This window comes from Planococcus citri, chromosome 5, assembly GCF_950023065.1.
Source record: "Planococcus citri chromosome 5, ihPlaCitr1.1, whole genome shotgun sequence".
Classification (NCBI taxonomy): Eukaryota; Metazoa; Arthropoda; class Insecta; order Hemiptera; family Pseudococcidae; genus Planococcus; species Planococcus citri.
The window spans coordinates 57,996,531-58,013,923 of NC_088681.1; the positions used below are offsets into that span (position 1 = coordinate 57,996,531).

Genomic DNA, 17,393 nt, shown 5'->3' on the forward strand with positions numbered 1-17,393 from the left:
CGAAAAAATTCGAAAAATTGTGATTGTTTTTCAATCTTCGATCTAGTTCAATCTTTTTATTTCACTTTCGGTGAAATATTTTGGTACCTTTTTTCGTGGTGTGGTAACCGGGGCTGTATTTTCGTGATGATTTTAATCTCGTCGATTTCGATTTGATATTTCAGAATATTTGTTGATAAACTGCAGTTTAAATTGTAATTTTCGCGATGAAATACGTAAAATTCGTGAATATTGCAAGTTCGCGTTCCTTCGAAGGATAAATTTCACCTCGCAGCATCGTTACTTCCATGTTTCACGATCTGATGTAAAGTAATCGATGTGTTTTTCCCTCTTGTGAACCACAGCTGCAGAAGAAAATGAATATAACTTAGTAACGATCAATTCGAAAGGCTTATGCCTCTCTGAAAGAAGTAACTCAACTATGGTGATAAGATGTAGTTTGAATCACTTTAGGAAACTCAACTTCAAGAATTCCACTTCACTCGCCGTCATCTCACTCATCTCACTGGTCAGTTTCCTGTATCTTTCTTCGCTGGTGCATAAACCGAAGGAAGAAGTCGTACATGTCAATTCTACGCAGAAGAACTTCATCAGAATGGGAGAAAGAGTTATAATTCCTGCCAACGCTAGTATATCCGAACGTAATAATAGTTGCAATCTTTACAACTGTTTCGATATTTATAAATGTGGTAAAAACGGCGAGCAGCAGATCCACATCTACGTTTATCCATTGAAACAGTATCTGAACAGCGAAGGAAGGCCGATAATTCATCGACTGAGTAGAGAATTTTATAGCATAGTCGAGAGTGTTTCACGTAGTAAATATTATACTTCGGATCCAAATCAAGCTTGCGTATTTTTACCTCCTTTCGATACCTTGGCTCAGGATAATTTTTTAGTTCGAGAAACATCCCAAGCGTTGAATCATTCTCTACCTTAGTACGTTCATTTTATTTAATATCTGTAGAATTTTGGATTCAAAGTGTAACACTTCGTGTTTTGTGTGTTTCAGTTGGAATAATGGCGAGAATCACATCATTTTCAACATGTTACCGGATAAACACAGCAGTGTGGTGGAATTGGGCACAGGAAAAGCGATGATAGCTGGAGCTGGCTTTGATTCGTGGACATATCGGTCTAAATTTGACATATCATTGCCTGCATTTAGTCCTTACGCAAATACTCCTCGTAAATGGTCTGAAATTCAAAGGTAGGTACTAAGCTGGTCACGTATTAGGTCAACTCTTTATTTCCTCCGCGATTAATTGGATGAATTTAATCTCGTTTAGAACTTGGCTGGTGACTAGTTCACAATTAAATGTGCATTCTGTGTTTCTGCATAAAATTAATCAATTGTCCAAGGATCATAAAGAGATGATTGTATTGAAAGGATGTGCTCACGCGAATATTTTGTTTCGTTGTATCAACGATACCAAGTACCCGTATCCGGCTGTTTTACAGGTATTTTTATATCGAAATGTACAAAATGTGTGCTTTTGGTGTGATTTTTATTGATCGTGGTGTGTTTTTCAGAATTCGAAATTTTGTTTGATTTTACGAGGCACGAGATTGACTCAACCGGCACTTCTGGAAGCGATGGCTGCTGGTTGTATTCCGATAGTTGTTTCTGATACGTTGATTATGCCTTTTCGCGAGGTTATTGACTGGAGAAGGTGAATATTCGATGAGTTGATGCTCGAGTGTTTATTTGAGAAAAATTAATCGATGTTTTTTTCGTCTTTGTAGAGCTGCTCTTTTCATTCTGGAAGACGATCTGAATTCGGTGATCGATTTGACCAAATCCATTTCTCAAAATCGAATAGAAGAGATGTCGGCTCAATGTGTTTGGCTGTACTCAAAATACTTCAGTTCGATGGAAGCCATCACAAATACCACGTTGGATATTTTAAACCAACGTGTTTTTCCACAAAATGCCCTTTTCTACGAAGACTGGAATTTGAGAACAAACTTGGTGAGTTAATTTTGAACGTGGTATGATTCTTCATATTGTGAAGTTCTTTCTAACGAAGATTTTATTTCGCAGATTGGAGCACGTTCTCCTCTAATTCTTCGCACAAAATCTTATTCGTCCGGTTTCACCGCTGTGGTGTTGACTTACGATAGAGTGGAAAGCTTATTTTTACTAATCGAAAGACTCGCTTTGGTTCCCAGTCTATCGATGATTTTAGTCATATGGAATAATCAACGAATAGCTCCGCCCGAAGGTAACGTAAACATAATATCGAATATCTAAAAATAACTCCCCTTCGAAAATTACTTTCTGTAAACGATGTAATAAAAATATCACCGAGAAAGTCTCCGACAATGTTTACGTTTTTTATTACCTCTTGGATTATTTTTGGGTACTATAAACACCTAAAAATTATATCCCAGAAAACATGTGGTTTTAAAATTCGAAAATTATTTATCTTTTCGTGTAATTAATTTTCTTGTGTTGGGGTGATTTACAGCTTCGAAGTGGCCAAAAATAAGCAAACCGTTGAAAATCAAACAAACCAAAGAGAACAAGCTGTCGAACCGATTCTATCCGTACGAGGAAATTGAAACGGAAGCTGTGTTATCGTTAGACGATGATATATCGATGCTGACGGAAGACGAATTAGATTTCGGTTTCGAAGTACGTGATTATTCCTACATACGTAAACAATATTAATTAATTAGACGAGTATTGGCAAAAATGATACGATTTCAGTATTTTTCTGATGCAATCTTGTAACATGTGTAATATGATTATGTGCAGGTATGGCGAGAATTTCCTGACCGAATCGTGGGATTTCCGTCCCGAACACATGTTTGGAGCAATGTGTCGGAATCGTGGCGATACGAGTCGGAATGGACGAATGAGATATCAATGATTTTAACCGGTGCCGCTTTTTATCACAAAGTAAGCATTTTTTTAATCGCATTATTCGCTAGTCTGGTGATTTTAATCGAATTATGGAGGATTATTCAGATAAAGTAGACTTGTAAACTATGTTTTCGTGATGTAATTCTTGTAAAAATAACGAGATTATGATACGATTACTACGATAGAGCTTTGTGTTATTTGAAATTTTCAACTAATACGCTGCATACTTATTTTTTTGTTCCAGTACTGGAATTATTTGTACACTACGTCGATGCCTGGTGAAATTAAAGAATGGGTGGATCAACATATGAATTGCGAAGATATAGCCATGAATTTTCTAGTCGCCAACGTCACAAATAAAGCTCCTATCAAGGTAAATAATATCGTTAGGAAAGTTTTATACTTTCACCCTCTCAAATCGATTGGTTGTATTTTTTTTACATGTAAAATTCGTGACTTTCAAAAAAAAAAAAAAAAAAAATGCAGGAGACTTTAAAATTGCTCAAAAGTCTTGAAATTGATTTTGATGAATCAAAAATTAATATGAACTTCAATCCAACTGGCAAAAAAGCTGGAATCTTTGAAAGGTGAAAAATTATTTTTGCTCTTGGTGAATATGGGCCTCAAAAATTTTAGAAAAGACATGCATTGGGCATGATCTTCAGAATTTTGGAAAAGTTTGCGGAAATTTCCGGCAGAAAATTAGAAATTTTTATCCCAACTTTTTTTGATTGAATTTGAAGAATTTTGAGCCCAAAATTACGAGCGTCTGGAGTCTGACATTACACAAAACCTATCCGCCAATCATATTGCAAGTAGCACTTTATTTATTTTTGTGCTTTTCATCATCCTTTCAATCCGAACTATTTTGAATGTATAAATGATCAATAAAGTAAAAAAATAGACGTAGATGACTGTTTAATTCAGCACAAAATGAAAATAATGAAGTAATCACAAAATCCTTATCATACTACCTTACGTACGTTGAAAAAGTAGTTTGTTACCAAAATAGATAACAGTCAATCTCACTTAACATCATTCATTCATCATTTTAGATTTCAGAAAAAGCAAACTGGTAAAGTATAAGTAAGAGAGAAGATGATGATTATAATAATGATTTAAATAATTAAATTGAAGGACTTTGAGAAATGTGAGCAATTGAATTTGAAAACGCCTTTCTTCTTCCCAAGTACGAAGTCTTGAATGGATGATGTTTCATGTTTCAAGAGTATGAATTTATTTTCTTCAAATGCGTTCGAAGTGTTGTACTATATTTCGCAAAATCTTTCCTCACAAATGTCATAGGTACTATTGAATTGAAATTAGATAAATAAAAAACTAAACCGTTTTCATTACGTATTTTTTTAATAATCGGTAACATCACAACACACACACGAAAATCAACGATCTTACCAAGTCAATTTGGACATGTGTTTACTTTGTTTCATTTTCAAAGCGACATTGCCGACATTTGAATTGATGGAAGTATATTAATTTTATTTATTCATCTATTTCATCATAGAAATATTACATTTTTGATGTTTTTTTTTTCAAAATTGAGTTCGTTTGCATCTGATGATATGATATTCAAACGTGATAACGAGAAACTCCTCCCTAACAGATTCTGATTGGCGGATAGGTTTTGTGTAATGTCAGACTCCAGACGCTCGTCCCAAAATTGGGTAAATGAACTGTCGTGCAATCTACTGAAATTAGCTGAAATTTCCGTTAGGAAATTCAGAATTTCTATTTAAATTTTTTTTTGAGCCATTTTGAAGAATTTTGAACCCAAAATTTCATCATCGTAATTTTCTGGATTTGTAAAAAAATGTCATGTGACCAATGAAAAACAGTAAATATTTTGCAAAAACATTAAATCTGTCGACGAAAATGTTTTTCGAGAAATTTAGAGCTCAAAATTATGTCATGATTTTTGGAATTTATGAAAAAAAAATTTCATCTGACCTATAAAAATGAGTTGAAATTTTGTGAAAAATTCAAATTATTTTATCAAAAATGTTTTTTGAACAATTTTGAAGAATTTTGAGATCAAAATTTGACCATTATTTTCAAAATCTGGAAAACTTGTCACGCGATCTATTGAAGAATAGGCTAAAATTTCCAGCAGAAAGTAAAAATTTTCATTCTAAATTTTTTTTGAGTATCTACTTTTGAAGAATTTTTATTATGAAATTTGGCCATGATTTTCCGGATTTTTAAAAGTGTCGTGTGACCTCTCAAAATGTGTTGAAAATTTTCGAGGAAACCGCATTACTGACAAAAATATTTTTTGAAACAATTTTGAAAATTTTGAGCCCAAAATAAGGCGATGATTTCTGAAATTCATGAAAAAACTGTCCTGTGATCAATAAAAATGAGTTGAAATTTTTTGAAAAATTCAAATTATTCCAACAAAAATATTTTTTGAGCAATTTCTTGAAGAATTTTCAGCTTAAAATTCGGCATGATTTCCATAATCTTGAAAACTTGTCATGCGATCTATTGAAATATGCTAAAATTTTCGGCAGAAAATAAAAACCTTTTTATCCGTACTTTTTTTTGAGAATTTTTGAATAATTTTTACACCAAAATTAGATTAAGTATGATTTTTTTTGGATTTTCAAAATAAGATATCCTAAATTGAGTTGGAATTTCGCGAAAAGATCAATCGTATCGATAAAAATGTTTTTGAGAAATTTTGAAGATTTTTAAGCCTCAATTCTGGGCATAATTCTCTGAATTTTGAAATTATTTCTCTAAAAATTCGCGAAAAATCGAAAAATGAGTTTCAACTCCTGTAATGTTGGCTGTAAGGGTTCTATAGCTTTGTTTGGACCCAAAATTTTATTGAAGGACCGGGGGGGGGGGGGGTATTTCAAAATTCTGGAATTCAAAAAAAAAAACCAATGTGTTCATTCTAAATTAATTTTTTCGTTCAAAATTACGAATAGCTCCCTCCCCTCTCCTCATGGTTCAAAATGCACATATACTCGTAGTTGTTGAAAAGTGAAAAAAAATTGTAAACTGATTCAAAAATTTAATAACTTGATTTTGTGGTTTGCATTTTTTATTTATTTATATTTTATTTTTTGGATACAGTCTAACAATATTATTTTTATAAATGGTTCAATGAATATTTTTTGTTCCTTTTTCAATTGTCATCTTGGAATATCTAATTTTTCCAGCTCATACACAGACAGTTCTTTACGAATTTCTTTAAAAGTTGAACTGTTTTCAGTTTTTTCTATGTGAGTGAGGAAAAGGGATTTGATTGATCTTAAGATCACTTTCACATTATCTATTTTGAATTGCACATTTTTTGAATCTTTCATTCTTTCAATTATATCGAATGAGCATCTCACCAATTAAATATTTCTAATTAATTCTTCTAATCAATATCAACAGGTTGCACCGAGGAAAAAATTCAAATGCCCCGAATGCACGAATACCGAAATGTTATCAGCCGATTTACATCACATGGTCGAAAGGTCCAAATGCATCAATAAATTCACCGAAATTTATGGCAGGATGCCTTTGAAAAAAGTCGAATTTCGAGCCGATCCAGTCCTCTATAAAGACAGTTTTCCGGCCAAATTAAAACGGTTCAAAAATATAGGTAATTTATGAACCGTATTTCTCAATGCATTTGTCGAATAATAGGTTTCGACATCTGTGCCATTCTAAGACCATATCAGAATCAGATGATGAAGGTAGCAGCGAACGAACAAGGATGTGGAATGTGTTACATACTTCCTCGTTGGATCCTTGCCCTCGATATCACGTCTGTGAGGTGGTTTGTATTGTGTATGTAGAGATGTATTATTTTGTAAGTATTTATGCAATTTTATACACGACGATTCGTATTTATCTAGTCTTGATCTAAATGTATTATTTTCTACAAAGACACTCTCATCCGCGTTATATTATTTTATTTAGGTGTGTACGGAATTACGGATATAGCTAGTCTTGTGGGTGATGGGAATTGGGAAGGGTAATGGTAAAAAATAATTTTACTTCGTGGTTTTAATACCTGTATAAATTGCAGTATTTTACCTAATTTAAATTTCTTCTTGATTATCGTTTTCATAATTAATTAAATATCCATCAATGTCACCTGATTACTGCATTTAGTTACCATTGTACGTATTTTTTAATTGTTCGTGTGTAAAAGTGTGTAAATGATGATTGTATTTATGTTATTTTAAATTTTTTTACGATGTATTTCAACGTACTATTTAGGTAATTTTTGTATTAAAGTCTGAACTCTGTGATAAGCATTTGTTTTTATACGTACGACTCGATTTTAAACAATTAAGTCGTTAATAAGATACTTAGTTTGTAAAAATGTATATTTTTTATGTATTTGTACATACGAGTTGATAGGGTTTATGTTATAGTTGTAAAAGAGCTGCCGTATTTTAATTTGTATCGTGTGTTTTTGTGTGTGTATTTTTTTTAATTTCAAAGTTTTCTTTACCCATTTATCACTTTGAGAATTGAGAATATCACTTTTTCATTCATTTCATTTTATTTTTTTGTCAACGTCACTTATAAAAATTATTTTAACATATCGTAACGATTCCGTTCGTCGAATTTTGTGTAATTTTATTAATCAAATCAAACGATTATTAGTACTCGTAGATTTATCGATCAAATTATTACCTAGTGAAGTAGTCAATTGACGAATTTTTCAACGAAGCTTTTATCTAAAACATATTTCTATGTGTTTGTGAATTGACAATATGGAAATGGTTTTTGAGACCATTTTCTTTATTAAAAAAACTCAGTATTACGTTTGGGAAGTATTTTCGATAAAAGGGTATATTTTTTATATCCTTGGAAGATTGTGTATTGTACAGAGCAATGTGATGCTAATGACGTAGCTTTGCCATATTTTTGATTTTTTGTTAATTTTTTTCGTTTGTTTACTCATTTTGTTTTGTTTAATTAATTTTTTATTTTTACTGTGACGATGATTTCGAAGCATTTATACGGATACATAATTTTTAATTTTTTTTTTTTTTAAGTTACCACGTTGAAAATTTATTATTTTGTGTTCTTTTATATTTTTTAAACATTTTGGGCGAATTGTATCGACATTTACTTTTATATAAATTAGTCATCAAAAGAACAGAGACTGTTTATTATAAGAAATGAATTTTTTAGCGCATTTTTATTTTATTTTTTTAAATAATAATGGTGTATTGTGTAGATACTTACTTTTGGTGATTCATTAAGATATAACTCAATTGTCTGGTAGTTTGTGTAGTGGTTCTTTTTAAAATACATACCGTTTTATTTTTTTGTTTGATGTGATTTGTTTTTCTTTTCGAAATACGATTTTTATGCCACCAATCCTACCAATGCCATAGCTTAGACTTATATGCCCAACGTTTCAGAGAATTTGGCAAAATTCAGCGAAAATGATGTAAAACGTCATTAGGACACGTTCAAACGGCATAAAATTTTTTTTTTTAATTTAGATTATTTAATCATATGACACTTTTTCAAAAATCCAAAAAATCATAGCCAACATCTATTCTCAAAATTCCTCAAAATTGCTCAAAAAACTTTTCGTTCATTTATTTGATCTTTTCGCAAAAAAACTCAACTTAATAGGTCGCATCACACTTATTAAAATGATATAGAAAATCATGAATAAATTTTGGCCCCAAAATTCTTCAGACTTGCTGAAAAAAACTTTACATAAGTACTTGTTTGGAAACTTTTCATTTTCTGACTGAAATACCCGCACACTTCACCAAAATTTTGAAGATTATGCCAATACATCTTTTTTTGTATGTCAGGCTCGTGCCTTAAAATCTGCCTCACCCAAAATTCACAGACAGACAGACAGACAGATGACCTTGGAAAGACAAGTTGATAGGTCAATGACCTCAGAGGCCAGATAGGGAGTCAGATGGTATTTATAAGCAAGACTGATGGGTCAATGAGACAATGACCTTATGAGGCCAAAAAAGAAAAAGATGTCCTTGAGATCCTAGACAGACGGTTCAATGACCTCAGAGGCCACACAGGGAGTCAAGTGGCCTTCAGAAGCAAAGCTGATGGGTGCATGACCTCATGAGGTGACATAAAGGAAGCCAGGTGTTCTTGATAAGCCAGACAGATGGGTCAATGACCTAAGAGGCCAGACAAGAAGACAGACAACCTTGAGAACTCATACAGATAAGTGAATGACCTGTGAAGTCAAATGGTCTTGAGAAGCCAGACAGATGGATTAATGACCTCCTAGATTGAACTGGAAGCCAGAAAACCTTGAAGAGCCACATAGATAGGCCAATGACCGGATAGGTCACACAGGAGCCAGATGGTTTTTCTAAGACAGGCAAATAGGTAAATGACCTGAGAAGTCAGACAAGAAGACAGGCGGCCTTGAAAAGCCAGACAGATAGGTTAATGACCTTAGAACTTCGACTGAAAGCCAGACAACCTTGAGAGGCCAGATAGATGGGTCAATGACCTCAGAGCTTGGACTGGAAGTCAGAGGACTTTGAGAAGCAAGACAGTCTTAAGAAGTTACACAGATGGATCAATGACCTCAGAGCTCAAACCGGAACCCACACGAAATTGTAAAGCCAGACAGATGGATCAGTGACCTCACAGGCTCACAGATCAAGCAGGAAGCCAGATGACCTTGAGAGGTCAGACAGATTGGTCAGTGACCTCACAGATTGGGCAGGAAGCCAGACGACCTTGAGAGGTCATATAGATGGGTCAATGACCTCAGAGCTTGGATTGGAAGTCAGATCAGAGGACTATGAGAAGCAAGATGGTCTTGAGAAGTTACACGGATGGATCAATGACCTCAGAACTCAAACAGGAAGCCACACGACCTTGTAAATCCAGACGGATGGGTCAATGACCTCACAGATCGGACAGGAAGCCAGACGACATTGAGAGGCCAGATAGATGGGTCAATGACCTCAGAGCTTGGACAGGAAGTCCGTGGACTTTCAGAAGCAAGACAGTCTTGAGAAGTTACACGGATAGATCAATGACCTCAGAACTCAAACAGGAAGCCACATGATTTTGTGAAGCCAGACAGATGGGTCAATGACCTCAAAACTCGGCCAGGAAGCCAGACGACCTTGCGAGGCCAGATAGATGGGTCAATGACCTCAGAGCTTGGACAGGAAGTCCGAGGACTTTGAGAAGCCAGATGGTCTTGAGAAGTTACACGGATGGATCAATGACCTCAGAACTCAAACAGGAAGCCACACGACCTTGTAAATCCAGAAGGATGAGTCAATGACCTCACAGATCGGGCAGGAAGCCAGACGACCTTGAGAGGCCAGATAGATAGGTCAATGACCTCAGAGTTTGGACTGGAAGTCAGAGGACTTTGAGAAGTTACACGGCTAGATCAATGACCTCAGAACTCAAACAGGAGGCCACACGACCTTGTGAAGTCAGAAAGATGGGTCAATGACCTCAAAACTCAGCCCGGAAGCCAGACGACCTTGAGAGGCCAGACAGATGGGTCAACGACCTCAGAGCTTGGACTGGAAGTCAGAGGACTTTGAGAAGCCAAGCGGTCTTGAGAGGTTACACTGATAGATCAATGACATCAGAACTCAAACAGGTAGCCATACAACCTTGTAAAGCCAGACAGATGGGTCAAAGACCTCACAGATCGGGCAGGAAGCCAGACGACATTGAGAGGCCAGATAGATAGGTCAATGACCTCAGAGCTTGGACTGGAAGTCAGAGGATGAGAAGCAAGACGGTCTTGAGAAGTTACACAGATAGATCAATGACCCCCAGAACTTAAACAGGAAGCCACACGACCTTGTAAAGCCAGACAGATGGGTCAATGACCTAACAGATCGGGCAGGAAAATAGACGACCTCGAGAAGTCAGACAGACATTTTCGAATGAATTGCAGTTTTTTGCTATAACTATAGTTCTTTCTCGATCTGCTTCGAAAAAATTCACTCACTTTCAAAAGATGCTACCTATATCTATGTTCTTCAGAGTCTCGTATGACTACCTAAGCCTTTTGCCATGAAAATCCAGAGCTAATTTTAGGGTTTTACTGAGCGATTGTAAATTGGCAACTCGGTGACTTTTTACTTTTTGGTAGGTATATTCATTTCAAAATAGGTCATAGAATTTTTTGGGGGGATTTTCGACCTAATTTTGTGTCTCAAAATGTGCAATGTTCAGAAAAACCGATACCTGGAGCCTGGAGGGTTGATAAGTAATAAGGAATGAACTATGAAGTGAACCAAATGTCAGTTTTCTATCTTGCTTTCATCTTTTGATTTTTTCTATGAACATTTGGGCAGGTTCAAATCTCTAAAAATTCACTTTAAAAAAAATAAAATTTCTCTTGGTGGTGTATTCTTGGATATGTGCTAGGCTTTTTTTGTTTGATCCCAAAATTGTCCACTGTTTAGTAAATGTTTTTGTGCGTGTTTGTGGAGGAGGGGGATGTTATGTAATACTTACAGCAACATAAGGTATTTTTATTTCTCAAATAACATATAGAAATATTTTTAAAAAATATGTAACAACAAAAATCAAACAGTAACATTAGGTAGGTACCTTAAGTACAAACGAATCGTCTATCGATCATATCTTTAAGCACATCACTCACCGCCTTTGTAGCAATCTCTCCACCAGTTGCCGCATATGCCTGAGCTAAAATTTCCTTCGGTATTTCCATTACTCTAAATTCTTGAAATTTCCTACTAATTTCCGGATCCAAGGTAAGCTCAAAAGGAATATTATTGTCATCGGCGATCAAACTGGGTAAAAAATACGTCGTAATCAAATACCCATAAAATGACTTGCCTACAAATTCTGAAAGAATTGTGGACCTGCAAGGTACTTGTGTTTTTGGAAATGTTTCTTTCAGAGCTGTATAATACTGATCGATTAATTTATTCCAATGAGTATTTCTCGTCGATTGATCACAATTCATGTACAAAACTCCCAATAAATCTATTACAGGTGAAGCATATCGACAGGTTGCCATATCCACGAGTTTCAAATCTACTGGAACGTTATTTTCATATTTAAACATGATATTATTTCTCAAGTAATCTCCGTGGCAAAAAACCGACAATGGGTTCTTCGTATCACCGGTTAAAACATCCACGTAAATTTCGTCAGTCTTTTCGAGCAATGCTTTAAATTTTCGCACATATTTTTCGTACTTTGGATCTCGTTGTAAGCTTTCCAGCGCACGTTGTCCGACCAGTCGTAGAAAATTTCTTAATTCGTGATTGGCTAGGAAATTAGTTTCGGGAATATTATTAACTAAAGGATGGAATAATTCGGGTATGTCGCGTTTAGCTTTATAAGAGAACGCGTGGAATTGGCCGAGTTTACGCATCATTAACATCAAGTGATCGAGATCGAGGAAGGATTTCTTCGGAGCCATTTTGTATCCTGAATGTTTCAAATCTTCCAGAATCATCATCGATTTATCCTTTCCCGCTGCAAAGGTCATCTCACCGTGGTAGAATTTTGGAAACAGGGTAGAAAACGAATTATCGATGGTGTTCATGGCGGGAATAATTTTTGTGTAGAAATTCATTTCGTTGAGGTATTGAAACGAGATAAATTTACTGATCGACATACTTGGCATGATTTTCAGCATGACTGCGTTGGATTTGTGGACGTTGCCTCGTTCATCTTGGTAGATAATGTTTCCATAATATGGGCGTGAGTTGAAACCGTCGTCTCTTTTTTGAGCATCTTTCTTGTTCGATTCTTCCTCCACTTCGAATCCTTGATAGGTACTATTTTCACCGAAAATGTCGACGCTGTTCGTGATGAAATTTATGATTACGTTTCGAACCCAAGGGTGGTCCATTTTAAACACATTTAACTAAGTAGGTAAAAAAATAATAATTTCGATTATTTTGTAACGAATTGAACAATAGGTGTGGTATACACAAAAATCTAGAGCTTTATGAACACAGTGGTACCATAGTGCTTTGGCACATGTGTAAAAATTAATGAAGTAGGTAGATAATTTATCTTTAATCTGAACGGGTGATACATTCAAGTGGACTGTGACGTTGAAAAAAATATTGAGATTAGTTAAACTGTTCAAATAAATGATTGAATGTAACCTATAGTCGAGCTTCGTCGTTCGTTGATTTCAAGTACCTACCTACCTATCTACTTAACTATAGATAATTTTAGATTAAGATGCACTTTCTTTCACTAAAACTGCAGATTATTATTATTATATTTTTTGAACATATTTTGGGTTACCTAGACTTATAGTCCAACATTTGAAATCATCTACCTACCTAATCTTTTAGATCTTTTGCACCCTGACAAGGCATAGATCACAAAATATTCCTTCAAAATCATATTAATTGAAGAAAAAAACAATTTTGTATATCTTGTGAACACTTCGTATTTTTAAAACATAAATCATATCAGGCTGAATTTCATTTCGAAAATTGAAAATTTTGCCCAAAACTGACCAATTTAAAACTGCAAAGATTCAAAAATGGCCTCCTAAAAGTAAACAAAAGTGGTCACTTGAACAAAATTTCACCAAATTGACCTAAAAAGCCAAAAGTTGGTGTGTATCCCATTTTTGACATGCCAAATCGATTAGAAACGGTTTTGAAAAGTTTTGAGAGTTCTAGAGGCTCCAGAAAATTTTAGAATTTTAGATCACATTCATCAACGAAAATATGATTTTAGAACAATTTTGAGCTAAAAATTGGGTACCTATATTATATTCTTAGAATTTTGAAAAAGTGCCATGATGACTCATAAGCTGAAATTTCTGACTGAAAATCCAAAATTTCTATCTCAACTTTTTTGAGCAGTTTTGAGCATTGGAAGTATTTTATCTCGCCAAAATTTGATGATGATTTTCTGGATTTCAAAAAAAAAAAAAAAAAATACCATGCAACCAATTAAAACGAGTTGAAATTTTACGAGAAGATCAAATGTTTGCTTTTTTGAGCAATTTCGAAGAACTTTGAGCACGTAGGAGGGTCATAATTTTCTGGATTTTTGAAAAAGGAATCCCTGTGACCCATAAAAACGAGTTGAAATTTTACAAGAAGATCAACTATGAGTATATCGACAAAAATATTTTTTGAGCAATTGTGAAGAATTTTGAGCTGAAATTTTAGGGATAATTTTCAGAATTTTGAAACATACCTACACCAAATTTTAGCTTTACAACTGGATTGGATGTAATTGTGCAGAAATTAGTAATTTCCCAAAGTTAAGTAGGTATCTTACTAGAGGCTCCAGAACTACTACCTACTCAAAACAGCTCAAAATCGCTTTCAATTACGTAATTTGATGAGTCTAATTTTAAACTTGGAATTCTAGAATGTAGAAATTGAGTTAATTTGAGAAAAAAACATACCTATCCATGATTTAAAACTTTTTTTGAACAGGAGACTTTACATGAATTTTTTTCATCAGAATATTTAAAAGAAAAAAAGTCCAAAATTTGCACAGTAGATGACGTTTTCTTGTCTAAAACAAACCCTTTAAATCCGAATTTCAACATTTGGGGCTTTTCTGGAGTCTTCGGAGTGATTTTCGATTTCTCCAGAATTTTAAAAATTACTACTGCAGGCATTTAAAAACCGAGTTATGGTTCGTTCTCGACTTTTGGCCCAGTCTGCAGATGGGGTCATTCCATGTCAATTCGACCAACGTTTTAGATGTCATGTCTTTCGATTTCGCTCAAATTTTTTTTACAATATCTATCTATACACCCAGTAAGTAAGAAACCCGCAATCAGTTTGGTCCCAGCCCCCTCAGGGGGCGGATGAGGGGGGGCTTCCATTATTTTCACATTGTCTCGAGGTACTCAACTTCAGCAGTGCATTCCTCCAAAATTATGATACTTTGATCAAGACTGATTTCACAGTTCAAAAGGATATTGAATTTTGAACTTTTTAAGCATTTTGAAATTTTCAAAAGTTGAAAGTTGAACTTTCAAATTGAAAGTTCAAATTTCAAAAAGACGCTGTAAGTGAGAGCTACCATTTAAAATTCTAAAAAAATCTCCATAGATGTACCTTTTGATGCTTTTTCGAAATATTCAAGTTTCGAGATGAGATCTCTTAATGGAGAGAGAGCACCCCCACCCCCAATTATGGGCAAAACTTTTGAAAAAATCTGAAGCATGTGATATATCGAATTGTATGTTTTTGGTAACGCTGAACACGAATATGACGTTAGATTTTTGATTGGACCCCATTCACGGCCCCCAGCCGCAGCCCCTCCCCAAATGGGGTAAAAGTTCAAAATGGGGGTTTTTTCGTGCGACACATCAAATAGTATGTTTTTGGTGACGCTGAACACGAATATAACGCCAGAATTTTGCTTGGACCACCCCAGCTACGGCCTCTAACAATTTTTTTGGACTTTAACCAATTGGGAGAGGTTCTGGGAGCTATGGGTGAGGTCAATTTGAAAAACTAAGGCTATATTCGTGTTCAGCGATATCGAAAACATACTATTTCATGTGTCACACGATTGAAAACATTTTTTTTAGGTTACCCCCCTTGGGGTGGTGCTGGGGGCCGTGGATGGGCCCACTCCAATCAAAAATCTGACGTCATATTATTCGTGTTCAGCGTTACCAAAAACATACCATTTGATGTGTGGCACGAAAAAAACTCTATTTTGAACTTCCCCATTTGGGGAGGGGCTGGGGGCCGTAAATGGGGTCCAATCAAAAATCTAATGTCATATTCGTGTTCAGCGTTACCAAAAACATGCAATTTGATACATCACATGCCCCAGATTTTTTTTCAAAAGTTTTGCCCAAAATCTATGGTGGGGGGTGCTTCCCTTCCATTAATAGATCCCATCTCGAAACTAGAATATTTCGAAAAAGCATCAAAAGGTACATATATGGAAATTTTTTTAGAATTTTGAATGGCAGCTCCCACTTACAGCGCCATTTTGAAATTTGAACTTTCAATTTGAAAGTTCAACTTTCAAATTTTGAAAATTTCAAAATGCTTAAAAAGTTCAAAATTCAATACCCTTTTGAACTGTGAAATTAGTTTTGATCAAAGTATAATAGTTTTGGAGGAATGCGCTGCTGAAGTTGAGTACCTCGAGACAATGTGAAAATAATGGAAGCCCCTCCACCCGTCCCCTGAAGAGGCTGTGACCAAACTGATTGCGGGTTTCTTACTTACTGGGTGGGTAGATATTAATTGTTGTAAAAAAAAGTTGAGCGAAATCGAAAGATATGACTTCCAAAATCGCATTTTTTGATCGAATTGACATGGAATGACTCGGTGGGTATCTCAAGTCATTTTTTTTACCAGAATATTGACTTGGAGAGATGAAAAAAAAATTGAAAAAAAATGTCTGTTCGTAGGGAAATTTTTGAAATTTGTACGAATGATTAAGTATATCTTGATTCTTGACTACTAAAATCAACCTACCTGATTCAAATTTTACCAGTTCGAGCTGTTCTGGAGCTTTGAGCTTCTACAGAAAGCTTGAAAATTAATATTGGACTACCAAAAATCGAGTACAATTTTCAGAAGGACATCTGAAGTACATATAGCTTATGATAATTGGAGATGGAGAATGCTTAAACGCTGGTCAAAGGTCAAAGCCTCAAAAAATACCTCGAGATACCCACCTGGAAATCGTTTCAAGTTTGGTTGGATAAACGCAATAAACAGGTTACGAACACGCCCAAACTCGATTTTCAGTTGCCTCCTAAACTATTTTCCATGCTTTCTGGAGAAATTTTGAAACTGGAAAAATTTAAAAATCACGATAGAGCCTCTATAATAGATCTAGAATAGAATGACTGGAAAATATGATGAAAATTCGGTTCAAGGCAGTTGATGGAGTGGACTACTTCCTTCTAATACTTCCATCATTGCTGAACGAGCACAAATCTCTCAATGCCTCATAGGGAAAAATGGGCAAGGGCAACTTTTAAAAAAAGACGTTAAAACAAGCGAGGTCCACAGGACCTGGCAACAGGGTTCCCCATTCTTGGATAAAGAATTTTTCTTTTTTAATTTTCATATATGTACTTGCGAGTACTCAATCAAACCAAAGTAAATAAATGTATTTGGGAATCACATTGGAGTTATCCTGTAAGCTTGTAAATTGGATTATGTTTGTTCTAATTCATATATTAATGACGATTTGGTTATTCTTTTTTATACTTATTACACTTGGACATTGTATTGTAATTAGGTTCATTTGAGTTTTGAGTGCTCTCAATTTTCAACAAAACTGAAAATGATTTTCAGTTACGCTGAATATGAGAAGTAATGATGTCTCCCTAATTTTGAAAAGCTGTCAGTTTGAAAATTTCATTCATCAACTACAACTCATAAATTTCCATTTATTTACTAATTTTTGAAATTTTCCTCCATTTTAAACACTTTTATCTTTCAGTTTAATTTGAAATGAAAAAATTTAAAAAAGTAGAATTATTGGAATATGCGGCTAATAGAAAAATTGATTGCATAAACGGTAAAAATTGTTGGCTGATAAAAACGAAGTTGAAAAT

At 34.7% G+C, this 17,393-nt stretch overlaps 2 protein-coding genes across 2 annotated transcripts; one reads left to right on the top strand and one right to left on the bottom strand.

The window, feature by feature from the left end:
• Positions 1-132: 132 nt before the first annotated feature.
• Positions 133-8,180, top strand: sotv (exostosin glycosyltransferase sotv). The gene is made up of 10 exons (XM_065368346.1): positions 133-939; positions 1,013-1,210; positions 1,290-1,461; positions 1,534-1,673; positions 1,747-1,972; positions 2,045-2,225; positions 2,472-2,638; positions 2,762-2,905; positions 3,114-3,242; positions 6,275-8,180. The coding sequence occupies exons 1-10, from the start codon at positions 422-424 to the stop codon at positions 6,494-6,496; spliced, it is 2,097 nt and encodes a 698-aa protein (XP_065224418.1). The 5' UTR covers positions 133-421; the 3' UTR covers positions 6,497-8,180.
• A 3,160-nt stretch (positions 8,181-11,340) lies between these two features.
• On the bottom strand, positions 11,341-12,877 carry LOC135848447 (uncharacterized). Its single transcript, XM_065368348.1, has one exon. It carries the CDS (start codon positions 12,714-12,716, stop codon positions 11,442-11,444), a length of 1,275 nt encoding a protein of 424 aa, XP_065224420.1. The 5' UTR covers positions 12,717-12,877; the 3' UTR covers positions 11,341-11,441.
• Positions 12,878-17,393: the final 4,516 nt, after the last annotated feature.